The sequence below is a fragment of the Punctularia strigosozonata genome (genome assembly GCF_000264995.1).
Source record: "Punctularia strigosozonata HHB-11173 SS5 unplaced genomic scaffold PUNSTscaffold_5, whole genome shotgun sequence".
In the NCBI taxonomy this organism is placed as follows: Eukaryota; Fungi; Basidiomycota; class Agaricomycetes; order Corticiales; family Punctulariaceae; genus Punctularia; species Punctularia strigosozonata.
The window spans coordinates 1584933-1609995 of record NW_006767437.1 but is presented as its reverse complement, the minus strand read 5'-3'; the positions used below and the strand labels follow the sequence as shown (position 1 = coordinate 1609995).

Sequence of the window (25063 nt, the reverse complement as noted above, 5' to 3'; positions counted from 1 at the left end):
ACGTGAGCTCCTTCTGGTGCGCCTGGCAATCTGCGCCGCCTTCCGAACGCACTACGTAAGACGAAGGACTATGAACAGGCTGCGCGAAAGGAAGAGCAGAACACGCACAGTGTCGATTGAGGGCGTCCATCCTCGCAAACGTTTTCTTGCACCCCTCACACGTGAACGGCCGGATGTTGAGATGCAAATTCTCGTGACGCTTGCAGTCGTGCTGACGCGCGAAGCTCTTCTGGCACCCGGGCCACTTGCACTTGAACGGCTTCTCCTCGTTATGGGATCGCATGTGTCCTACAACAACAGCATCAGCTCTCAGTCACGACCGCCGAGTGCAAAAAAAAAGACGCACCCTTCAAGTTGAAGTGCCGGGTGAACGTGCTTCCGCATCCAACCACCGGGCATATGAACGCAGCGTCCACCTTCCTCCTCTTCTCGCTCGCGTCCTTCGTCGCGTGCGTCGTGACGTTCACCTTGCTCACCGCCATTGAGCCCTGCACGCCGCCCTGCACGCCGCCCTGCTGGCCACCCGCCTGATGCTGCGGCTGCGACTGCGCCATCCCCATGCCGGGGTTCATGCCCACACCTATGCCCATCCCCGACATCAGCCCCATCTCGTTCAGATCGGCGCTGTCCGCCAACCGCATGTCCCCGAGCTTCATATAATCCTGCTGCGCCCCGCCCGCCGAATACCGCCGTCCAGCGATCGGCGCCATACCACCGCCGCCCATGTCGAGCTCGTACCCCGCCCCGACGTCGGGCGCGAGCTGCATCGAATCGTACGCCCTCGGACTCGCGTTCGGGCTCGGATACGGCGACCCTCGCCTGCTCCCCCCAGACGACCCCGCCCCGCCGGAGCTCCCCCGACGGTGATGCGTCCGGTTGATGTTCGGCACGATCTCACGTCCATGATGGGGGTGCAGCAGATGGCCCGACGGGAAGAGGGGATGGAGCAGGCCCCCGCCCGGCTGGCCGGCGCCGAGCGACGGGCTCACACGGATGTCTTCGGAGCGCACCTGCCGCGTGTGTCCCGGCCGGGGCTGGCCGCTGTCCGAGCGCACCCGGCGGAGCGGCGCGCCCGCGACCATGCCCATGCCGCCCATGCCGGGCGCGACCTCTGGCGGGAGGAGATAACGCTGGGGAGCGCCGACGCCCATATCGGAGCTCGGCGGGCCGAACGAGTAATGGTGCTGCATCCCCGGTTGCTGTTGTTGTTGCTGGGCGTACTGCGGGTGGAAGTCGTTGGGCGCTAGAAGGCCGCCGTCGTCGACCGCCGAGCCGCCCGCGGTGGGTCGGCCGGGGGTGTCCCACAGCGGCGGGCCGTGGGACGTGTCGGAGTAGCTGCGGCCGCGGATCGGGTTCGCCGGCGTCGGGACGAGGAAGGTCGTCGACGCGAGGTCGCTGGGCCCGGCAACGGCGTCGGCCGCTTGATGCGCCGGCGGGAAGTGGAACGTCATCTGGCCGTTGTTCTGCTGGGGACGGGAAGGACCGGCGTTGGCGCTGTGATTGCCGTTCCAGGTCGAGGGCCCCGCGTTGGCGTCAACTGGTGAGAAATCGCTTTGATCAGCATGTGGACACAGAAGGAGAAGGAAACGTCAAGGTCGAGATGACTCACCGCGCAGCGCAGAAGCATCGGAGGCGGCGTTGGCGCCGCCACCAACGGGGGTGGCGGGGACGATGTTGAGACTCGGGCCGACCATGCCGCCTTCGCCGTCGGGTGCATTGATCATCGGCGTGTTTTCGCCCTGGGGAAACATGCTCGGGCCCGAGGGGCTGCTCGTCGTGTCCGGGATGAGGAGCGTCGGGGGCGAGCTCGGCTTGTGAGGAGGCGAGAGCGACGTCCTCTGGAGCTGGGCATACTGCTGATGCGGGGAGGGCTGATCGTACGCCAAGCTGGGGTTGTAGGTGGGTCGGGGCGAGTGATGGGTGTTGTTCGACGAGAGGGAGGAGGCGCGAGATCGGATGGCGTCCCCCGCGGAGGACGGCGAGGAGTGGTCGAACGCCGAGGGCGATCCGCGGGCATCGGGCGGCGGGGCGACGTCGACGGACACGCGCGGGTTGTGGGCATCATAGGGCTGGACGCCGTTCATGAATTCGGGTGCGAACATGAGCAGCCCGGGCGATGCGTGCGGGTCGTCGTACTGGGACGGGTCGTAGCCCGAGTCGCCGTGATCGTTGTAGAGCCCGAGGCCTACGGAGGGGTCGTACTGCGCGTCGGTGACGATCGGCTGATCGGGATCGTAGCTGAGGTCGGAGTAGGAGGTGTAGGGCGAGCCTGCGTAGGAGCCGTTGTAGGAGGGCGTCGGGGGCGGGTGGGTGGCGAGCTTGGCGCCGAGGGGGTCGAGGTCGAAGTCGGCGTAGGGGGCGGCGGGGGCGGGTAGGGCGTCGGGGTCGAGGTCGGCGAGGAATGGGGAATGTTGTTGATATATAGCAGCCTCCATGGCGTCGCGGAGGCGAGTACGAGAATTCGCGGTGGGCGTCGCTACAGACGAGGCTGTGTTATGTACGCAGACTGATTTCCTCCCATCAGGAGGATTCCCACGGGCCTCGTTGCCAATTCGCTGGACGAGCGGGATCCTCGACCTGCGGGCGACGGACGCATCATCTGCATCTGCACCCAGATCCTCTCCGCCGTCACGAAACACGCCCGCCAGAATAAGAACGCGTCAGCATCGCCCCGCCAAGGGCTGCGCACCGGGCGATGCAGTCATGGCCCCTTCCAAACTCCGACACGGGCGCTGCTGATGTAAGCCCTCCATCAGCCCTCTCCTCCAAGACATACGAGACATTGAACCTTCCAGCGGCAGCGATCCCCGTTCTGGTCTCTTTTCCCGGGCTCGGCCCCTCCCATCACCGACGGGACGAAACGCGTTCAGCATTAAGCGTACCGAGCATGTGGGCCAGCAGAAGGCTCACCACGCTCTGGCGCATGCGATCCGCGGCACGGCACCAGCGCTTGCCCGCGAGCGACGACGTCCTCGTCTTCCCCTCCGCGCGCCGTGCTGTATCCGTCCGTAGTCACGGCAATGCCACGCTCGACTGCCATGGCGCTTCTCGCAGGGTGCGCTTCCCCTTCCCTGGATGGCGTCGCCGCGGCACCTGCCGTCCTCTCGCACGCCAACCCCGCCCCAGAACGCACGCGGGACGAGCACATCGACATCGGGCAGGTTCACTGTAACGACAGAAGATACATACGGCGCATGCGGGACACATAATTACATACCAGGGCTGAAACTGCGGCCGATCTCTGTTTTTGTGATGGCTTTGGTCGACTCTGTTCCGCAGAGTCTCAGCTGCAGGATCCGTCGTCGCTCCACGCGCGAGAGATCCTTCGCGGCACCATCCGAATCAACACTTCGTTGTTGGCATCGAACGCGATTGCCTCGTTCGACCCGGTCTCACGTCCGTCGCGTCCACGTAGACCCCCGCCTGCTCACCCAAAGGCACTCTCGACGAATATATTCTAGTCGACACATCAGATTGGGAGTCTGTCGCTTCTATTTACGACTTGGTCGCGTACGCTGCGGAGGTTCTTGCTGTCCTCCACGAAGAACAGGACGTGTCAGGAACGGACAGAGACGTGTCCTGATGACGGCTATCCATACCCCAGCATTCCTACGATATTCATCCCTCGAGCTATACAAATCTTAGGACTAAACTTCTCTTCACCACGCGTCCGTCTCAACAGTCGGTTCAAACCGTCGTAAGTGCTCTTCCCACTGTCTACGATCTGATCGCTGGTCGTATCTATTCGTGTTTATATGATCAACGAATCTTCTGTAATTCATTTCCACCCATCGCTTCTCCAGTACTGCTCACGCACGCAGTTAGCGACGCGACGTGAAGTCCATCCTGTGGATTAATAGGCCGTAGCCCTAGAACATCTGATAGCATGAGCGACCGTCACCCCTGATTTGATACGGACGACCTCAGTCACCTTCGTCAAAATAGATTATAGGCAAAGATGTCCGCGGGCAGCCCCGCCAAAAACATGCAGAAGTCCCGCTCCACTTTACCCGTGCTGCAAATACACTCAAATCAATATACTCCGGCTTCTTACCATCGCGCTTCCGCCTCGACAGCCGGACCTGGCCTGCGTTCCTCGCACTTGGCGTGGAGCACTGTCGCTAGCGCATGCCTATGATGATAGTTGTCTGATTCACTGTAAACCCTCTTCTCTGTTACATTACACCAACGGCGAACTGCAACAATTGAGTGGTGGTCGAAACCTCAGGATCGAGTGGACGTGGGTCACCCGACCTCACCTCCTGTCCAAACGAGTTCTGTCACCAACCCTCCGAATTCTTACAACTCTATCAAAGCGATCATTGTTTCGTAACCCGGCTCGCACCCAGGTCAGTAGTGACGCCAATGGCGCTCACTGGCCCAAGTGTGTGTATCTCCCATACCTGGTCCGTGCACCTGATGCACGAAATCCCTCACTCGCCCTCAGGCGCCCAAATACGTGAAACGATGCGTGAATTGGGAGACCTGACCAACGGCGGAGAGGCAACGCCCCCACGCGCCCTGCGCACGCAACTCGGGTCCGAGCCTGGCGACCCTGCAAGCAACTGATAGCTGAATTCGGCCGCCAGACGGCGCAACGCCAGGCGTCTTCTGGCCTCTGCGAACGAATGGGGATGGATGACTGAGCAATTTAACCTGCGCCGCAACCGGCTTCGTGGCGTCAGAAACGCCACTACCTCGGTGCATGACCCACCGACGCCGCGCGTGGGGCCCACCCCCGCGTTTCGACGCTTTTCTTCCTTCTCTTTTACCCCCGTTTGCTACCGACTTTTGCTCTTTCCTTCTGCGCTGCGCGTACTGCCACGGCCATAGCGATTGCTATTATATTGCCTCCACCCCTTGATCCCTGATCTGATCTCGGAGTTGTCAAATACAGCTTCCACTGATGGCGCGGATTGATCCTGTCCCAGGTCTTCAATTGAATACACGCGAGACACGCTCTGGGACATCTTCGTATGCCCTATGACATGTTCCGCCCGAGGACTCCATCATTGGGCAGGGCCGAATCGCGCTCGTGAGTGGGACGGGCGTGGCGCGATCACCCAATCCATGCCAGTTCCAAATGCTAGCGGCTCCTCGACACGTCCGGCCTAGTTGGCGCCCGTACCCGTTTCCCGGCGCGATCCCAGATCACATCCCAACTCCGTTCGCCGACACATCGACCCCGCGGCACGCATATATGCGCAATATGTGCCGAATCCATATCGCGAGCCGGCGGGCCAGCGGGATCGAGCGGAGATAGCATCAGGACTTCCCTCTAGAGCCGTCTGGAGAGCACTCGCCAAGCCTCCCATCTTGAAAGAGCGCGCGATTCCCGCCAAGGAGGACAGATGTGCCTTTCTCCCGCAAGTATTCGCTCGATGGAGTTGGTGCTCGAACGGCGCATAGGTATGCAACAATGGAGGGATTCACACGCATGACCCTTACGTTCAACTCTACAGAATACCCTATTCTGCCACGCGCAACGGCACTCCCACCAACCCAATCACCACCCAGCAATGAAATCAGCAATTTGCTAGCAATGAATCAACGAAGGAAATCGCACGCCGTGCCGTATCCTCAGGCTCTGTAATGCATGCGCACGCATAAATCTCGCCCGACGCTCGCATACGCTCTCAGGTTCATGACGACAGCCACGAGTACGCAGGGGGACACGTATGGACCGCCCGCGGCATTCTGCGGTCAGCGCAGCGCCATCATCTCGAGCGCACAATCTCCCGAGGCACACACACTCGTTCCTGACCCTCAACCCCCGTCCCTGGTACCTTGCTACGGACTACCGCCGATCTTGCGCGTTGTCCACAGGCTCGCATGGTTCCTTCCCCCCGAGCTGCCACGTCTCTTCAACGTCGAATCGGCCAGTGTGATTTCCTTTCCAGGATTGGCGATGGCCGCTCAGCAGCGCCCACGTGAGGATGCGCCACACGGCTGTTTAACTACCCTCTACTTGGATCAGATCCCGCTCCGGTAGTGGATCGTGAAGAGCGCTCTCCGCGTGACGCATGGCCAGCGCCCGCCCTCGCGATCTCATCGTTGCTCAGTGCACCATCCAGCTCTCTAACGAAGTTGGAAATCAAAACCCCCTTCTCTTTGACCGCCCCCTTTCGTGCAGGTGGTAAAACAAGCGCGCGCCGAGCCCGAGTTTCAGTCTTCCTCCCGTGTCTCTGCCTCGGGCGGCGGTTGGCATCCTCCGTTCATCTTCTCGTCGTTGAAACCCTCTCATTCCTCCTCCATCTCTGCGTTGCGATGCACGCGTCACCCATCAACCAGCAACGCCAACATTACAATTCACTACTGCGCTCGCTCAAATCGTCGCATTCAGAACGAGCAAGGGTGGAACAAGCTCCACTATCTGATCATCAGTACGACAGTCAGATCCGAATTCCCGCGTTCATTCTATCCCAACCACGAGGTTCTCGCGCCCACCATCAGTGTTCTTCATGACTCACCAATTCAGAGAAGATGACCGCAATGTACTTGCTATTCGAAGCAGAGTCGCCATGGAGATCCGTGTTGAGTCGTGTCCAGGGAACCATCGAGCACGCACATACGCCTCTCATCGGAAACCCTCTTCTCCCATCGTCAATACTCCATGGCATGTCTAGCCTCGGATACCATCACAACTGGGGAGTCCTTTCTGCGATGCTCTTCCGCCGCCACATCGCTGTGCGGCGCCTCATTCATCATCAAGGTTCTCTCTGAGAAGGCAGCACCGCCTGTCGATCGTTGATCCCGTCTTCGCTGTTTATGGCTCTATCGTGCCGGCACTGAGGAACGCGTTTATAGCGATGATCGTTTCCGATGCACTTAGTCTTAAAACATGATCGAATATTGGACGGCGCAGTTGCAACTCCTCAAGCGCGGACCGAACTTCTTGCACTCATGGAGGGCACCCCGTCACTTATCAGCAAGAGTTCGCAGGTCCATAACCACGAGCATGCTTATCTTCCTTCTCGCTGGCATATCCTATTTTCATGTGCGATTCGAAGATAATTATTGTCAAAGCCAATCAGGTTTCAATCGTAAAGGGCTGCTGAAGGCCGCACCTGACCAATCACGCTGATTGGCGCCCGTACTGCACGGGTTAACGTTATGGTGACCTCCTCGGGCTCCATACCCGCCACCAACTTGCGCTTCCCGTTGCGAGGGCCATATACCTCAACCTATCCGCGCTGGATCGGTTGCTAGTGTCCAGTACCTGGTTCTAGCGTTCGGGACGCTGTCGAGTATCATGGTCGTCCGGCTCAGTACGATGGAAAGACGGCGATACAACATGTTTCGTCGCGATTTCAGTGGAATCCAGGTATCCAAGTGGAGCGGCCGCCGTCGCCGGTCACGCTTTACGGACTAGTCATAGCAACTCGGACAGGAAAGCTCAGACGATGCAGCCTCTGATGATCTAACCATCCGAGTACTCTACGTTGACTCGTGTTTCTGATGCAGGCTCTGGCAGCGGTACGGCAACAAGCGTCCTTCGATCCTGTTTCATCCGTCCGCCACCGACAGCCCGTAGACTCCACGCAAAGTCCATCCGAGTTTGCCGACGTATGGAGAATCTGATGTATGACTTGCTTCCCGACAGGGCTACGCTCCGGTCGAAGTTGACCGTTGATGCAAGCTCAGTCCGAGATCGACCTCACGAACGCGACTGCGACGACGAATCGTCTTCATCACCTCCACCGCAATGTCTCGGCCATGGTAGATTCGAAGCGACTATCCCTAGCGTCATGGCATTTTGACATTACTGGCACTTGGACTATATCAACGTGCTGCAAGTTCCGGCGAACCCCTGCAATCGGCTGGATGATGGCGTGCTGTTTTCAGTGATACCCTTGATATACCACCTCAAATTCCCACCCTGACGCTTCGCGCGGGCAAGATGACAAGGTTCGATCATCTACTGAGCTGGGTTGGGAAATCGCTCAGCTGAATGGATGGTCACGGAAGAGTCGCAAAGTCAATACTCCTGCGTTTTATCACCAATGGGTGAACTAGGTGATCGGAATCATAGCCGGCGTTTCTTTCGCCTCGCTCCAGTCCCGTCGGTTGGGCGCTCACGAAGGTGCATTACTCCCCAATATCATGACTGGACTCAACCTGCTCATGCTCCCGAAACATATAGTGTTGCTTAACGACTCTTCGATCAATCCGTTCATCTCCAGTGCTATCGATACGCGGTCCTTCTCTTCTCCTGAGGCTGATGAACAAGCCGCTGAGCTGTTGGGTTGGATCCGAGTTCAGCATAGCAATCTCACGGGCATCCCGGGACTTGACATTGCGACCGCTTCTCTCAACGTTCAACCGGGAGCGTATCGCAGCGGGCGTTCCGGTGGTTGTGCGTTCGACAGCGAGCACAGGTCTCCACATGACCGACGCCGTAGCTTTAGCGGTTGAGTCCACCTGACATATCGTCGGCCGAGTTTGCACATTGACCCACTGGATCCGAATTCTGGCGTTCTGTATGGAAGAAAGGTCGAAGCCCTTGAGGTCCCCGAGAACGGTTATAGCGTGGCTGTCAGCGGCGCTCCGCGGTTCTTTCCCTTTGCTGACGTTTGGCTGGCTGCATTTGGTCCACAGTGCTCATCGCATGCATTGGGGGCACGCTCTTCAACAATCCGAGGTCAAGCGACCCAAGGTGCCAGAACTGTTCCGATGAATGCTAAAGATATCCCGCCTCGTGTTTATCTCGGCTTCGCTCCTCCGACCCGTTTTCCCCTCAGAGTGTGGTATCCTTCGACGGCGACTCCCACCTGACCTTTCTGGGCTAACAGTTCCGGGTCTAGCATCGATCTGCTCAGTACGTAATTGCTGTGAATGCACTTTACATTCCCTCGAACTCTCCGTTGAGATTCGTGTTTTGAGAACTTAGGTAGACAGCGGCGTCCTTGGGAATCCCGGTAGATTCGAGCTCTGGTGTCTGCAAGATGATATTCCCAGTTGTCTTCGCCGTATCTTCCCCGCTACCTCCGCGCATTGACATTGGTGCACCGCCAATGTACCGCCCGTATCCTCGGCCAGCACCGCCCCCTTATGACGATGCATGCATCTTCCACAGCTTGCAGTTAAGATTCGTGTGCGAGATCAAATCAGAGATTTAAGGGCTGATCAGATCGGGAAGCATAGCTTGTATCTTCCTTTAATCCACAGCCTACATAGCGCCGGTCGAAACCGGCTATAAAGTGGGTCTCATCTTCATGTTCATAATCAACATTCCGAAACTCTGGAAGGGACGGTCCTTGCATAGCCATCCTCCTCGACTCTTCTCGCTATCGTCCATATGAGGCTGGCAGTCCACCAGCATGGTTTGCTTCCACTTTCGACGAGAACTGGCCTGACCACAGCCTTCGGACTTCGCGCGTCGCGTTATATCCGCCTGAAACGTATGACAGAATGAGGACCCCGACGAAACAAGTACAGCACCCAAGCGACGAAGTCAAAGACGGTGTTATACAGTGAAATAGTTGTTGGTGTGTACAAGTCGTGTATTATGCAGTCCGCTTAAGTATACACAGCATACGACTCGGAGTAAGCTTCCATCCTCACAATATCTTATGCCTCAGTTTCCACCGTAGCTAGAGGCAAAGGGATGTCAGCAATCCGCAACGTCTTGTCGGCTAACACGCGAGACTCACGCTCACGACTCTTGTTTCCGGAGATCTTGTCTTTGATCGTCTTCGCGCGACGGACCAAGCCCTCCTTGGACCACTTCGCCGTCCTAGCGTGATCGTGAGACTCCCGTGACAGGAGGACAGATAATCGAGATCATACCTGACCGGCGCATATTGCATGACGCCCCGATGCCTCATGTTGAGCTGGTGGGTCTTCTCTTGCTTCAACGCCTTCGCCTCCTTGGGATCGATAACACCATCATCGTTCGCATGGGCGTTCTTAGCGGCAATGACCGCGGAACCTTCCACACGGTCATACGCTTCATAGCGGCTGAACGAGGAGAAGAGATCTGAGATCGAAGCGTTCTCAGCGACGAAGGAACTAGACGTACTGCTTCTCATCCCGAGTTTCTTGGCTATATCGATGATAGAAGATCAGCTCACGTTTCCAAGACAAACATGAAGGCTTACTGTTCCTCGTGATCGGGATCCAATCCGGAATCCAGAACAACGGTGCATTTCAGCCAACCGACAATGTCATAATGGTGTGTGTGCGCGGTCTGGTCGTTGACTGGGGGCCACGGATGAGCATAATTCTCAATCTCGAGGCGAACCTGGCACATGAGCTCACTGTAATTCTGCCTCAGCTGTGCGAGCTTCTTGCTCCTCAGCACCGGCACCCTGATCTCCGTCTCCTCGTCGTCGGGCACGTCCTTCAACCAGCACAAAGCCACAAAGTCTGAGTCTGCGCCGAGTGGCCCGATCCCTCCCGATCCGATCTCGAACACCACCGCGGAGGCGTACCGGTTGTACACCGGCAGGCGAATCTTGTCGACGGGCGGATCCCAGGAAACATTCCCTTCCGCCACCGTCGCGGCGCTCGTCGGCACCTTGTACTCGTCGTCGGTCGTCGAGATCGTGAGTTTCTTGGTGCGGAACCCCTCCTGAAACTCAGGCGCGGCTTCGATGGAGATACCACCGACGACCTCAACGGTGCCGGTATCCCAACCGAGCAGAGTTCGGGGTAAGGTGGTCTTGACCTGACGGAAAAGGAACGATATGTTCGCCCGACCATATCCTGGAACCATATTCAAGACATGCGTCAAACCAAGAGACAGTACTACGTACCGACACCCTCTTGAAGCGAGAATAGCCTCGTTACCTCCGAGCTATTCTTGAAAAGCTCGGACAGCTTGACGGTGACGATACCCAGAACAGGATCCTTCTCGCGCACCCTATGTCCCGCGTCAACGAACATCCCTAATGTTGCAGCATCATCTACGCACCTAGCATCTCGCACCTGTACCCGGACGATAGTCTCCCTCCAATCCCTGATGAACCTCTCCGTGCCGGCCTCGAAGTAAGGCATGCTCGTGTACTGCTTCACACGAGTCTTATAGATCATATCGTCGTTCACGATGATCTCGCAGTAGCCGTTCGGCAAGTGCTCTCCTTCCTCTGCAGCTTCCGTCGTGTCCTGACCGGCCTGACCCTCACGGCTGCCAGTGTTGCCCTTGATATCTTGGCGCTCCACTAGCGCGGTTGATCAGCAGACTCGCTCGTAGGAGAATATCGGGGTACGCACAGTTGTTGATCTGGTGAATGATGATAGACAAGATACCACTGGGAACTTCCGGATCCGGTGGTGTCTTGAGCGCGTCTGCCTCATCCTGACTATCCGCGACCGTGGGTTTCTCCGCGACCTTCTCCCCAACGGTGTCCTTCAGCTCCTTGGGTACGTTCGGGCTATCCTCCTTCATCAACGCCCTGTTCAACGGCATCTTCTCGCTATCCGGTCGTCAGCACTCGGTAATCAGGCGCGTCGACAGTCAACCCACTAGTAGCCGACCTCCCAGTACAGCGTGCCGGGCATGGAGTTCGCGTCCTCGAAGCCCTGCAGCTTATCCTGCCTCGCTGTCATCGTGTTAGGCTTCTTCAGCAGCTCCGTGAGCGGCACGGTCACCCGCCCGACGAGGTCGTCCGCGCTCCGCTTGTCCGAGTCCCATAGCGTCGCGCTCAACTCCTCCTCCGCCTTCACCTCGTCGTCCGTCATGAGCAAGAATGCTGTCTCCTCCCACACAGGGTTGAGATCGCCGAGGATGATGCGCGTGGAATAGAGCGGCTTTCCGAACTTCGCGTACGCAAGCACGATGTACGGGTCCGAACCGCCGCCGCGATCTTGTGCGGACAAGCCGACGGCGTGGTGGATGGTAATAACGAGGACGCCGAGCGCCGCGGTGTCTTTCTTGACGCCATCACCGGCAAGCATCTGCGCCAAGTTGAGCGTGAGGCTCTTAGGTGCCACGAATTGGGCAGCCTGTCCAACAAAAGGCATCATCAGACTCGTGTACGGGCCCATATAGCGCAACGACTCTTACAGCGGCAGCGATACCCATCTCCACAAACTGTTTCACCAAAGGCAAGTCGAGCACATTAGGCAGCGCTTTCGTGAATGGCTCCACCGACACCTCGACCTTCGGTACGCCCATCAACGTCACGGTCAAGTTGCGCACGAACGGCGGGTTCTGGATGAACTGGATACGGAGCCGGGCCGTAGCCACGAAGCCTTCGACGACGGCGTAGATAGGGATCGGGATCTTGAGCCAGTCGTAGACGCCGAGGAAGAACTCGAGCATGAGGTGCACGTTGTGGAAGCGGAGCTTACGCGACTGCCCGGGGAGGGCTTGATAGGACAGCGAGATCTCGTAGTTCTGAAGCAGGCTGATATGAGCTGGGTGTATGCGCTATACTGGAAAGAAGGTCACATACCAAGTAGTCGCCAGTCTGATCCTCGTCCACTTCCTCAGCCTTGCCCTTATCCTTCTCCTCAGCCTGGATTTTGCTCTGCGTGTCCTTATCGAGCCCGACCCACTCTTCACGAGGGTAGTCCGGATGACCAGGTTGATCGGCAAGCGCACGCATAGACACAATTCGTAAAGGGTTCGTTCCTTGACCCAGGTCTGCAATACGAACAGCGCTTACGATCCCAGGAAGCGAGGCTTGCAGAACGTCCTCAATCATCTGTGAAGATGACATCAGTACTAGATGGTGTGTCAAGGAAACCAAAAACGGACGTCGACGATCGGCACGAACATATCGGGGTTGACTAGGCCCCAGACGAGTTTCAACAGCGCATTGAGCCACTCCACGCTCTCCGGGGTCGGAGGACTATACTCCTCCGCCCGCCGTTTGTGCAGGTCCATCCGCACCCTCTCCAGCTCCTTCTCAATCTTCCTCCCCGCATTCTCGGAGCCGACCCAGGTCGCACCGACGATCGTGCCCAGCAGCGAGCTTCGCCAGAAGAACGCGAACCAAGATAGGTTCTTGCCGGTCGCGACGAACCACCATGTGACGGCACACAGGGCGGTGACGACTAGCGCGCCCGTGCGCAGGATCTGCTTCGGCTTGGAGATGTCGACGGGCTCGAGCGGTGGTGGGAAAGCTTGCACGCATATGTTGCCGACGTCTGCGGCCGTGGGGGCCGGGTACCGTCCATCCTGTCCTTTTTCAGAGGGATGAGGCGCGCGGCGAAGCGCCGTGCCCAGCTTGTTGTGGGAGGAATCGAGCGCGTCGTTGTCAAGACCCTTTTCGCGGAAGTCTGAAAAACGCGGGCAGGTCAGCAATGCAGCGTAGAACTGTGCCCTGCTGAACACTGGCCTTTGAACTGAGGATCCTTGACGAGGACATCCTGGCCCGTGACGGGGTCGCGCACCCAGCGCTCGCCCTTTTGCTTCCCCGCGTCCGTCGCCTTGGCGCCCTTCGGGGGCTGCAGACGCTCCATCATTTCCTTCTTCTCGTCCTGCTTCGACTTTGGTTCAGGCTGGGCCGCCGGGGTCGGCGGCAGCGACTTGTTCTGGTCCGCATCGACACCCGCGTCTCCGTTCTGCGCAGCTCCATTGACCTGAGAGTTTGATTCGCCAAGGACGCCTACGCGCTCTTGCTCCGCTATCGTTGGACAAGGTCAGCGACGCAGCTTGCCAACTTTCCGATGAACTGACCCTTGAATTTCTCGATGGTTGGTACTGGGTTGCGGCCAGAGTAGCCCTCGCCAGCGACATGGTTTGTCGTAGTCATCGTGTCAACGACGGCGGCGGTCGTCAGAGGTCGCGAAAGGGAGGTATATTTGAGGCATCGTCGGCGGCGTCACCTCGTCTTTAGGGTTGTTGGATGCGCACGGTCACTCTGACGTATGCGGGGACGGCTGACAGCTACGAGGTACGCATGAGGTCATGGCGGAGCCGTCCAACTTCGAGGCCGACATTCATAGCGAGCGTTGCGCGACGGGACCGGGCAATCGCTCTGGAATCCAGCGCCATATGCGAGGAGGAGTGAATGAGCGAGAAAGACATATGCCGTCGACACTGGCTAGAAAGAGTCGCGTTCGACGCGCTCTAGCGCCGACGCCAGCAATTCAACGGCATATTCGCACACGACGTCATACTTGTCGACCCCAACCACCCAATATGCTCGCAACGCTACGGCTATAAGTGCATGCCGACCGACTTCCAAGATCCGTAAAGGGGCTGTTCATCTCGTATGGCATGGCGGACTCGGGGGTTGGCGTTTGGCAAGAGCGAGAAGCTGGCCAAGAGGGCGAGAGACTCCCGCGTGAGGATGCCGAGCATGCTTTCCGCTTCGGATACTGACGAGGACATCGAAACCCACGATTGACCCGGCAGCTTTGGACTTAGATAGATGATGCATCGAGGCATTGGAACGGTACATTCAAGGTTTTTATACGGTAGAGGACATTAACCTCAACATGCAAGAGCGGGATGTCGAGCCATGAGGCCTGAGGACATACTGTATGTCCTCGAACTTGACAAGGCGAGAGGCGACCCAACGCCAAGAAAGGCCGCTGCACTCAGACTGATAAATCCCGCTGAGCGGACGCCTACTGCCGTTCCCAGTGGCACACACGTTCAGGAATAAGATTTATTTGTACCACCGAATACCGTACAGTTCCCAAAACCATCAATCGCGAAGCCCAGAAACCATCGCCCCGAAGTCCAAAGATCGAACCTTTACCCTTGCGCCGCCGCTATAGCCTAAGCCATGGAACTATGAGCAGAGGCCGTGGAGCTCTGAGCGGAAGCCACGGAGCTCTGAGCGGGCACAGGAGCCGAAGGGGTCGGGAGCATATCGAACGGGAGCTGGCGCTTTCCACCCGCAGCCTTCGAGGTGGTAGCAGGCGCCGCCGCAGAGCTCGAAGGGAAAGTGGCAGACTCGGTGGTCGCGAGCGGGAATCCGCTTCCCTTGACCGCACCATCCAATCCCCTGCGAGCATTGGCCGTGCACTTGTCAGAGTTGACAGCGCCCTCCTGGCTGTTGGGACGGTCGGCGGGGCACGATTGGCACTGAGTTTGGGCGCTCGCGTCGTTGTACGATCCCTAGAGACAAAGGGCGTTAAGAACAGCAGTCAATTTCGTAGGTATAATACTAACCGCTGCGCAAGGAGTGCAGGTACCCTGACCAGATTGGGCCGCGAAGGTGCCAGGCGGGCAAGGCGCAGGAGTTTCGCACGTGTTCGACTCGCACTATGACGGTTATCAGCGTTCCGTCTATCTGAGAAGGCGTGCAAAACGTACGTAGTACCCAGGTGCAGCGTCGTTGCAATGGTCTGCGTAGCCGTTGCTGAAGTGGCCAGCGCCGCAAGGAGTCTGCGACGAAGCACCTTCGGAGTCGACGTAGTAACCCGGCTGGGCGGGCTGGCAAGAGGTTGACTCCTGGTTGGGCTGGAACTGGCCCTGTGGGAGTTGGTCAGAGACGAGTAAGGATGGCGAATGGCATGGATCATGCCTTGGCGCAAGGCTGGCAAGGCTGCTGGCCGCTGCCGCTGAAGGTGCCCGCCGCGCAGTGGTCTGCAAGCGCCACACGTTAGCATGCATCGGAAGGGTGAATGCCTATCGGGTACGTACTGTTGGAAGACGTCTGCGAAGTAGAGGCCGAGTTGCCCGAGTTGCTCGCCGAGCTGTCCTGGCTCGACTGAGATCCGACGAGCGGGAGCGAGGGCAAAGTCGCGGCATTGACTGCGACGGCCACGATCGCGAGGGCAAGGATGCGCTTGGTGAACATGATTGATATAATTGAGATTTGGGCGAGTGGTAACGCGGGGATGGACGAGCTAGGTAGCTGTCGGTGGGGTGGCTAGGATGTGAGGGACCGGTGAAAGTCTGGGGAACCAAACGCAAAATGCGATCCCTTTTATACGTCTGTTGCTTTCAGAAGGGAGGCTGGCGGGCTGTCAAGGTTCTGTTCGATGACAGGCGTGCGGGCTCAGTTGTGAACGGACAGGTCGTCGATGTTCAACGTGTCGTGCTGAATATGGTAGTCGCATCCCTCGATTTGGATTGATGACGCGTTCGTTACTGCCGCGGATATGTTGCAACGTCCCAGAGAGTGTTGGCTCGAACCTGATTAGGCTCAGCGCAGGCTCAGGCGATGGACCGACTGCGAGAAAGCGAGGATTAATATAGACACAAACGACAGTAGTATACAAGTGCCACGACGCAGACGAGAGCTGCCAGTGCAAGTTAGTACACCTTCAAGATCTCTGGCGATCACAGATTAGCGCCGGTGGACGAACTGCTCGCAACCGCGGGAGGAAGGTCTGATACGCGTCCAACGATGTTGTACCGTTTTCTGTGACGTTCAAGAACTGTCAGTAACGAGAACGCAACCACCAGCTGGCTGGATTATAACGAAGAGCGGGTCAAAGGAACCGCGCATATAGGCTGGCGAATGCGACATTGGAAATAAAACTCACGAGAAAAACGAGTGCCAGTCGTTGAGCACCTTCTTCTCGCTCCCCGGCAGCTCGCTCCAGTCCGGAACCGCATCCTCCTCCTTGAGCGAGCTCATACCGAGACCTTTCGAACCATCCTTTCCCGCGAAAATGTTGTACGACTTGCCGTGACCGTACACGTCCGCCTTGCGGGTGACGTCGAACACATCACCTGCCAGCGCTATCTGAGTAGCGTGTTCGATAGTCAAATGGCATGTGGCGCACCTTTGATAGCGACGTATATCGGCTTGCTAGGATCGCTCCCATCGAACTCCTTCAGCTGCTCGAGAGTATAGGGATCGTCCTTGGGCGGCGCGAGCTCATCGGAGGGCGGTTGCATGATGGGCTTGGATTCTGTGTTTTCGCTGGCAGATGTCTCACTGGATGTGGTTTTGGCAGCCACAAAGCTGCGACGGAAGACGACGAGCAGAGGGAGAGCGAGCGCGAGCGCGTAAAGCACCGACTGAAACGAGACGGATGATAACGCCATGGCCGAAGTGAAGCAGGTGATTGCGTTCGGGATAGCTGGATAGTGCTGCACGCTGCTTTCTTCCAACTTCCACGAGATATATGCTCGTGTCGAAGGATGATCCAATACAGCCAAGCTCGAGCCTTGTATATATGCGCGGACCCCGGTCGCCAACACGCTCGAACACGTCTTCGACTCGCGATCCTGCGAAATATCCCAGGACCCACTCGGGCTCGACTCTGTCCCGACGCCGGTAGCCCAATGCGTGCGGTAATTGGTCTCCTTCCACGACACTTTCTTGAACGCAGATGAGCACTTCGGGTGTAAAGCAATGTAATTACGCAATATCTGCAATATAGTACTCTGTATGCTCAAAAAGGGGTGATAAAAGAGTGTGTGGTCGTTTTGCCTCCGAGTGTGCCTCTCCTTCTGACACGATGATCAAGCACCAAGCCAGTCCCTCCAAGCAGATATCAACATCAACACGAACGCCTGCCCCTCCGTGCTCACGACGCCAACCTGGTCCCAGACCAAGGGGTCCACCGCCGGACCAACCTCCCCAAGCTCGTTCGCGCCGTTCAAGACCGCATCACGAAGGGTCGCAGCACCCTTCGCGAGCGCCGGAGCCATGGCCGGCGAAAAACGATCCGGATAGAGCGCCGCAAGGCGGTAGTAGACCGAGGCCAGCGCGGCCGAGGACGACGTGTCGCCGAAGTGGGCGTCCGGCAGGGTGGACATGTAATCGGGGATGAGACCGTCGGAGCCCTGTTTACACGCAGGTGAGTGATAGCTTTCGGAGACGCAAAAGTGGTGCGCAAGAGTGGTGTTAACGAACGATAGCTTGGTAGGTTCCGTTCAAGATCTGCTCCGTCCAGTCCACGAGGTCGTTTATCTGGCTCGTCATGTTACTCGCGAAAGCCGACTTCTTGATGGTGACCAATACGCGCAACATTCCCGTTGCGGCCCAGGCATTGCTGAACGCGCGTAAGCGGCCGTATCTCCACGATTGACCTGTTGAGCACTCACCCAGTGCCCCAAATACCCTCGTCCGACCACGCCTTGTTATCATCATCGTAGATATGACCCCACAGTGGTCCATAGCTGGTGGCATTCGGAAGCAGCAACGCGTCCCTGTACAGCCTGCAGTTGTCGTACGCGAACTGCAGGAGCGTTTGGTTCTGGGTGACGGCGCCGTAGTAGGCGATGAAGGGCGGCCCCATGAAGACGCCATCGGCCCAATATTGCTTGCTATCGGCTCTATGCGAGATCGCGCCGGTGGACGTGCGAGGCACGTCGGTCAGGATCTACCGCAACACGCCGTCAACAAACCGAACAATGGCAAGAGATTCGCGAACTTACGTAGTTGAGCTGGGCAGCCGCCGCGTTCGCGAACTGGGTTTTGTATGTCGTATCAGTCAGTGAGCCTGTTCCACGGATCATCAGGATACCATGTTGATCATGGTTGATTCAGAACTCAAATTATCATACCCAACAAAACACCACTTCCAGCACTGGCACCATCAAGAGCTGCGCCGTCGGTCGCGTCGCCCACGTTTTGACTCAATCGTCCATCCGCGGTCTGCCTCGCTACTGCGCTGATTGCGAACTGCAACGCGTCCACAGGGATGCCAGAGCGTCCGAACGGTGTGCTACCGAACAGCGAGTACTCGGGGTTGGAGTATTCCAGGACGGCGGAGAGGGCGGTGCCCTGTTCCCAGCTGGTGCGAATAGAACCCAGCATGGCGCCCTTGATCAAGTCAAACTTCGACGTCGCGGCGTTGTACGCCGCCAGGTCGGACGAGGACGCGCTGGCTGCGAAAGTCGGCACAGCGATTGAGAGCAGGCATGCGAGAACGCTCGAATGCATCATTCTCCCTTGAATTAGCACTGCGAAGCAGAAAGAGAGAGGAGAATGGTGCCGAAGCTGACAGACAACCGTGCATCCCACCTATATTTTATATCAGCGCTGACGAGATATGCCCACAGTGCTTCTTTGATGACCTATGTCGGGAGGGAAGACTAACGCGACCTTCCAGCTGTCAGCCCAAGTCAGCACCTCCGTATAGATACTATTGCAGAAGATGCAACTGAAGCGATCTAGGCCTGAAGCTACATAGATATAGGGTAATCTAGAACCTTGCTTGAAGAAACCTAGCCTTGCAGTGGGAGGGTGTTGTTCGGCACGAGCTCAACCTCAGGCGCAGCGCCTGCGGGATGAAAAACGCGATTGCAAATCGGCGGATGTGTGAGCTTTCCGTTATGCCGATGTATCGGACTGAGCTTGGCATTCAGTGTCAACAGCCTCCAAGCATCCTTGGGCCTGCCCTTACGCTTGGTGGACACGTCTCGTCTACACGCTATTCTAAATTCTTCACAGGAGGACGCGAGGTACGAGTGTCCGCCTATCAGAGGACAGGAGAGCGTCATGGGGCGACAAGGGTGGGAGCACCCGCCCGCCGTAGTTGGTTTGAGTTCGGGGCGGGCGTCGGTGCATCCCACCTCTTGTCGCCGCCGCCAATTCGGTTTTTGGTCGCCCACCTACCCAACCCTTTCGATAGCACCTTGGCACGAGTGGGTCCAAAATCATTGGACCACTGCGTGCCTTGGAGCTCAAGGTCCTCCTTTCGCAGGTGGGGTACCCACCCAGCGCAGCAGGCCTTCGCCCTACCATCCTCCTGTACTGGATGTATTGTACTTATCGTGTTCGACTTTGACAATCCACTCTCAGCCCATAGTGATCCTGTCTCTCTCTTTCGGATGCCAGTGCTTATTGCATATGTCTCGGAATACGCAAACCACCGGCAGCGTACTTCGATCGCGGCAACGACGACTTACGTACAATTGGACAAACTAGTACCGTGATTGTCGAGGTCAAATATTCAACGATGGGAACGTAGAGGTGGTGGCGGTGGTGCTGATAGGTAGGTAGGTAGGTATATTTCCGGCGCGGTCCCAATAGCGTGCGGCTTGGCGCACACAGTGCATCCACGGTTCCCGTGAGCTGCATAACAGCCGACACACCGCTTCAGCACTGGCGCAAATAACTAGGTACATGTATGTGCTTCTATGCGCAATACATTACCTAGCGGCCGCCCATTTCAGTCGTCGAGAGTCAATACCGGGAGTTCCGATAGTGCTGGATTACGAGCGTGGGTCCCTAAACAGGAACGACCCACATACATACCACGAAGTTGCACGGTGCCGGTGGGCGCGAGGCCACTGATCCACTAGGGTGCATCCGCTCTCTGCGTTTACCTAACTCTATTTACCTCCCTCTCGTTTTTGACCAAGCAATCCGAGCGCACCATGCTCCGTCATTGATCGCGCAAGTTCAGATGCAGCCATTTTCTCCCCCTCTATGATTGCATGGCTACCAGCCGTCATTCCGACGTTATACGCAACCGAACCATATATCGACGGTTGCAAGCTTGAGTCTCCTTCGATCGTTGCGTCGAGAGCTTCGCGAATACCGTGTTCGACGCCATGCACAGCAGAGCTGGGATCGGAAAGCATCTCCGCGGCATGGTGGCTCGCGGTTTGCATACTTTTTTTCTGCGACCTCCTTGGGGGGACACCAATATCGCAGACGAAGAGTGTCGCCTTCTGAATGTCGCCTTCTCCTCGATGATAATATCGATGAACTGAGGCAGCTGCCACTGCTATGTCCCCGTCAAGTCTCCCGTTTAAAGATGAAGGCATCGAAGAGGTGGCAGATGGGCCGTCGCACCTAGGTAAAATGGCAAATGGCCGTCAGGATGGATGTCCACACTTGGGGTCGTGTACATAAGCTGCATTTCCTGCAATCGCTGAAGGTGGAGAGGTGGCAAGCTATTCAGACTGTCCCGGGAAGGGTTATCCTCGGACGAGTCGAAATACAGCTGATCGGAGATGCGGAGGAATACGAGGTTGGAGAAAGTGTTGAGTGACTGGATCGTGGAAGGATTGATGACCGTCGGATGTATACATATATCGAGGTATGTCAAAGACTGAGAGCTCCTTGCACTGTGAAACGGCAACCAGGGTATGCGAGAGCGTAAGTCCGTGGAGAAGTGTCGCAACGTAACGTATGACAGCAGACGACACACTCTGCCAGCCCTCCTTCTCTAGGTTCTCCATAGGTATTGAATAACATGACCATGGTATGTGTCCGCCTCAACAAGGAAGGACGACGTTCTGCGACGGAGGCCAGTTTTACCAAGTACTCCATCCGATTGCGGTACAGAATCGGGGTTTTATCCACAGATCGAGACCTGTATCCGATACGCATTTCGGTAGCAGCGCAGATTTCTGCAATAGCCTGTGGATGCCATTTTGCACACATATACAAAGCATAGGACATGTCGTTGGGTAGCCGTTTTATCGTGAAACGAGGCTCGACCATCGTCGGCAACGCGGTGGTATGGCGCGAGCAAGTGAGCCATAGGCCTGGGATTGCGCTTTCAACATGACGCAACACATGGGGCGTTGAGTATATGTTCTAGGCGCGATTTGCAATGTCGAGATGAGTTAGTGAGCACGAACACCCCAAGCTGACAACCACGAGAAGTGGACATCCAGGCCCGAACGCCCGAGTCGGCTGTAAAGAGGTGCAAAGCAACATTGGACAGCACAGCTGCATACCTGGCGCACTCGGCCGCTCTTTGATACCCGGATGGCCATGACGTGTGTATAGTCCAAGCGTTGAGGTCAGCTTTCCAATTTGACGACGAGCCTTCTGAGGATTGCGTCGAAAGCATCCTGCTTAGAACGTGTCACCCCTCGTTTCGCCAGCCGACATACCTCGGAACAGCGTGGGCTTCCATGATACCCTACAAGACTATACTATTATGCGTCTGATGCATAGCAAGGCGTATACACGCACATGAATCTGCTCTCAAGCTGAATCTCGCGTCTTGTGACACTGGTCTTTTTGGCTTTGGCTTTATCGAACATCGTAGAGTGCCAGTAAAAAGCGTTTTGACGGGAAGCCGATCTAGGGTACATATATTTTGATAGTCAACCCTGGTCATAGCAATGAAGAGGAGAATCTGCAAGATAGCGCGCAACGCCGCAAGAGGCGTATTGAAGATGTGATCGCGAGAGTTTACGACTCGCAGATGGCGTACAGAGACGACTAAGATGCACGAATCAGTCTGCCGACAAGGGCCCTCGTTGCTGCCTGATCCCGATCAAACCTCCGAAGGGTCGACCATTCTCGTCCAGCAAAGGAATCCCTTCGGCTGCGAACTTGATGGCCGCTTCCACCTCCTCCGCAATGGTCCACACGACCTCATTTCCGTATTGCCCCAGCTCGGCCGAACTCCACGACAACCCGGTGATCTTGACGTACTCGAGTGCCGGAAACTGAGCCGGATCGATGCGGTTGAGCGTCTCGCGGAAGCTGCCAGCGGCGCTGGACAGTGTCAATCGTCGGAGCGTCGGGTGCGCCAGAACCGAGTCGTTGTCCGGTGGATCGCGAGGGAGCATAGCCTGACACGTGAGGTCGGTCAGCTTGGGCATGGAATCAAGAAGCGTCTCCAGGTCGTCCTCGAAATAGGCTAGGCGAGCGTACAGATGCTCAAGGTCGGATCCGTGCTCCTCAACCATGTCGGTAAGCGTGATGATTCCGGTATTAGCGTGTCCAGTATAGGTCTCTTCGTATACGCCTAGCCTGCGAAGTGCAGGTAGATTGGCGGAGTTAACGATGTGAAACGGAATCGGGCCGATTGGATGCAGGGAGTTCAAGTCGGCCTTAGAAACGACTTCGAGTTCCTGGAGGTTCGGCAAATCGAGCTGAGGTAGATCGCCCGGGCTCTCTGGATAATGCCCATCGTGCACGACGTCGTGCTGCGCATCCGAGAGACGCAAGAATATCAGTTGGTCGCAGCTGTTGAGCTGTTCTATGGCGTCGGAGGGGAAGCGGCGAGGATTAAATTCGAGGCTAAGATGGGTGAGGGTCATGGCGCTGCGGTGGGCGAGTACGGGTAGCCAGGGGACACAACCGACGTGGAGAGTCGTAGCAAACCGGTTCAAGGTGACCCGAGAGAGGATACGACACAAATACACCCCGGCCATCTGCGTGACATGCGCAGGAGACGAGCTCGAAGTGTGCAATTCAATCGAATGCGTCCTATTCGCGAAAAGCTGGGGGTGAATGTCACTCGTATTCGCAAGTTCTTTGAGATAGCCTGCGATGTTGCCAAGACCCGCGAAGGCCGGTGATGCGAGGATGTAAATCTCGCGGTACATGTGCCATTTGGCAATGTCCTTGATTGCAAAGTCAAATTAGAGAGAGCATGATTGAGGGGATCTGCTCACGTTCCACCGGCGACTAACTAGCATGATACTCCTCTTCGTCTCGTTTGCAAATCGTAATTGAAAATGTGGATGTCGGATGCTGTTCATAGGGGCCCAAGGATGGGGGCCCGTGTACTTCATGGCGTATGCGATAATTATGCCGAGTAACTCCTCCGGAAGCTTGTTCACAGCCCCTACCCGCATCGGGATCTCGGCGATAGTGGCTGAACCTATTGGTGGAGAATCTGTATCTCAGCTTTCTGTTGAGGAACGGATTGTCAACACTTACGTCTTCGGGGCATGAGTGTGCTCTGACAACGATTTCGAAAATCAGGGGCTAACGGGACTTCCGTCTTTATAAGGGATGAGCGTGGGAAGGCGACATCCAATTGGTGTTTATCCGCAGCCTTTCAGGAGGTCACTATACCGCACGAGCTCGGACTGCAACAACGGCGTCTCAGCCGAATTCACAGAGTTGCGCACTTGACAGCCTGCATCGTTTACCACCACACCTCGCCCGTCATTAGCCTCCTGCCAGTTCGCACAACCTTCGCGCTCGTCACCTCGCCGTCTGCGTCGAACTCTGCCCCTACGTCAACCATGCCACTAGGATGGCGTATCCTGACGATCTTTGTGTTTGGTGCTGACGACTGAAGTGACGAGTTGACGATCCGGTGGGCAACGGTGCCTTCGATGTTTGCAGCGACGCCCAGACAGAGACCCACAGTCTGAGTCGCGATTTACGTGAGTATATGATGCCTCGTGTATGGTATCCTTGAGGTGGAATGAGCGTACCATTGGCACAGCACGATGTAGCACGCCCATAGATAGCGCATGGACGACTATATGCGCGTCGGAGGCTTCTCCCGGTACCGGCGCGCTGAGCACGGCGATCTTGGGTTGCGCCTGCGCAGTGGGATCCAGAGCCATAGCTCGCGCGCCCGCAGAGCGGATGAGCTCGAGCACCTCGAGCACGCCTAGGCTGGCGTAATCGATCGGTTGGTCCGCGGGCGCGGACAGGGTCTTCGAGAGGGTGCAGGCGGCGACAAAGACAGTTGGGTTGGTTGCGTCCACGAGCGAAACCCGAACGGAAGGAAGGCTTGTGTCCGAGAGGGTGAGGTCTTCGGCGGAGTTCCCCGTTGGTAGGAGTTTGCCCGTCCGTGCCCCGCCGGGGGCCATGAAGTCCAGCGTGATGGTAGACGCTTGGCCGGGGACGCCGGCGATAGACGTCTGGGGCAGGTCGAGCTGCGCGCTGAGGCGTTCCGGTCCCAGGCCGGGATAGGAGACGGACACTGGGAAGGTGCAGTCGATCCGCTTCTGCGTGTTGGTATTGAAAGTGCGGACGGTTGCGCGAGTTATGCCTTTAGCATCGTCGTGCGTGAGCTTGAGATCATTCGTACGCGAGACGAGGCCGGTGTCGACGGCGAAGGGGCCAATCATGCTGGATAGGTTGCCACAGTTGCCCGAGTAGTCGACGGTCGCGTCACGTATACCGACCTGTAACGAAGAGAAAGATCGTCGGCGTGGCGAACGTAAACAACCACGACGGAATAATCACCCTCCCACCTGACAAAATGTGTACTGCACGTCTACTTCGCCTTTCTGCTCCGGCGTTGGAGCGCCGACGACGCAAACCTTGGAGAGGCTCGAGACGCCTCCGCCCATGCCGTCGAGCTGTCTGCCGTGTTCCGGGTCCGGAGAGCCCATGATGCGGAGGAAGATGGGCGCCCAAGCAGCACGGTCGGCGGGGAGGTGTTTCGCGTTGATGAAGATGCCTTTGGAGGTGCCGCCTCGTAGGAAGGAGGCGGGGAGTGGGTTGGGGACCGTTGACATCGTTCGCCTAGGACATCTGCCACGTATTCGGGAGGATGAGAGAGCTCGAACGCGGGGTGTCATCTGGAGGCA

General features: G+C 57.3%; 7 protein-coding genes across 7 annotated transcripts; 1 reads left to right on the top strand and 6 right to left on the bottom strand.

The window, feature by feature from the left end:
* Positions 1-51: 51 nt before the first annotated feature.
* Positions 52-2435, bottom strand: PUNSTDRAFT_133700 (uncharacterized protein; the record flags this gene model as incomplete). Its single annotated transcript, XM_007383133.1, has 4 exons — positions 52-79; positions 141-288; positions 347-1537; positions 1610-2435. The coding sequence occupies 4 exons, from the start codon at positions 2433-2435 to the stop codon at positions 52-54; spliced, it is 2193 nt and encodes a 730-aa protein (XP_007383195.1).
* A 711-nt stretch (positions 2436-3146) lies between these two features.
* On the top strand, positions 3147-3779 carry PUNSTDRAFT_52071 (uncharacterized protein; the record flags this gene model as incomplete). Its single annotated transcript, XM_007383132.1, has 1 exon — positions 3147-3779. A coding segment is annotated over exon 1 (331 nt), but the record flags the coding sequence as incomplete, so codon positions are not given.
* A 5724-nt stretch (positions 3780-9503) lies between these two features.
* PUNSTDRAFT_143315 (uncharacterized protein) lies at positions 9504-14150 on the bottom strand. The gene is made up of 15 exons (XM_007383131.1): positions 13628-14150; positions 13281-13574; positions 12704-13227; positions 12399-12650; positions 12008-12340; positions 11468-11946; positions 11215-11417; positions 10916-11162; positions 10758-10864; positions 10261-10707; positions 10101-10200; positions 10022-10045; positions 9790-9960; positions 9654-9736; positions 9504-9593 (listed from the first exon to the last, which is right to left on the bottom strand). Exons 1-15 carry the CDS (start codon positions 13701-13703, stop codon positions 9571-9573), a joined length of 3363 nt encoding a protein of 1120 aa, XP_007383193.1. The 5' UTR covers positions 13704-14150; the 3' UTR covers positions 9504-9570.
* Positions 14151-14653: 503 nt separating this feature from the next.
* Positions 14654-15704, bottom strand: PUNSTDRAFT_133697 (uncharacterized protein; the record flags this gene model as incomplete). Its single annotated transcript, XM_007383130.1, has 5 exons — positions 14654-14677; positions 14729-15019; positions 15074-15166; positions 15218-15465; positions 15548-15704. The coding sequence occupies 5 exons, from the start codon at positions 15702-15704 to the stop codon at positions 14654-14656; spliced, it is 813 nt and encodes a 270-aa protein (XP_007383192.1).
* A 536-nt stretch (positions 15705-16240) lies between these two features.
* On the bottom strand, positions 16241-16726 carry PUNSTDRAFT_16609 (cytochrome b5; the record flags this gene model as incomplete). The annotated part of the gene is made up of 3 exons (XM_007383129.1): positions 16241-16271; positions 16396-16585; positions 16639-16726. Coding segments are annotated over 3 exons (309 nt in total), but the record flags the coding sequence as incomplete, so codon positions are not given.
* Positions 16727-17323: 597 nt separating this feature from the next.
* Positions 17324-18623, bottom strand: PUNSTDRAFT_66094 (uncharacterized protein; the record flags this gene model as incomplete). The annotated part of the gene is made up of 5 exons (XM_007383128.1): positions 17324-17647; positions 17718-17856; positions 17909-18186; positions 18242-18306; positions 18371-18623. 5 exons carry the CDS (start codon positions 18621-18623, stop codon positions 17324-17326), a joined length of 1059 nt encoding a protein of 352 aa, XP_007383190.1.
* A 4188-nt stretch (positions 18624-22811) lies between these two features.
* PUNSTDRAFT_120195 (DUF453-domain-containing protein) lies at positions 22812-25014 on the bottom strand. Its single transcript, XM_007383127.1, has 5 exons — positions 24725-25014; positions 23954-24655; positions 23448-23886; positions 23180-23388; positions 22812-23128 (listed from the first exon to the last, which is right to left on the bottom strand). The coding sequence occupies exons 1-3, from the start codon at positions 24989-24991 to the stop codon at positions 23659-23661; spliced, it is 1197 nt and encodes a 398-aa protein (XP_007383189.1). The 5' UTR covers positions 24992-25014; the 3' UTR covers positions 22812-23128; positions 23180-23388; positions 23448-23658.
* Positions 25015-25063: the final 49 nt, after the last annotated feature.

Coding starts and splice junctions, on each gene's coding strand:
- PUNSTDRAFT_143315 (XM_007383131.1), bottom strand. CDS start 13,703: ATGACTACGACAAACCATGTCGCTGGCGAGGGCTACTCTGGCCGCAAC. Junction 11,163..11,214: donor CATTCACCAGATCAACAACT/GTGCGTACCCCG, acceptor CAACCGCGCTAG/TGGAGCGCCAAGATATCAAG. Junction 9,737..9,789: donor ATGCAATATGCGCCGGTCAG/GTATGATCTCGA, acceptor CGATCACGCTAG/GACGGCGAAGTGGTCCAAGG.
- PUNSTDRAFT_120195 (XM_007383127.1), bottom strand. CDS start 24,991: ATGTCAACGGTCCCCAACCCACTCCCCGCCTCCTTCCTACGAGGCGGC. Junction 24,656..24,724: donor TGCAGTACACATTTTGTCAG/GTGGGAGGGTGA, acceptor TCTTCGTTACAG/GTCGGTATACGTGACGCGAC. Junction 23,887..23,953: donor TACATCGTGCTGTGCCAATG/GTACGCTCATTC, acceptor ATCGCGACTCAG/ACTGTGGGTCTCTGTCTGGG.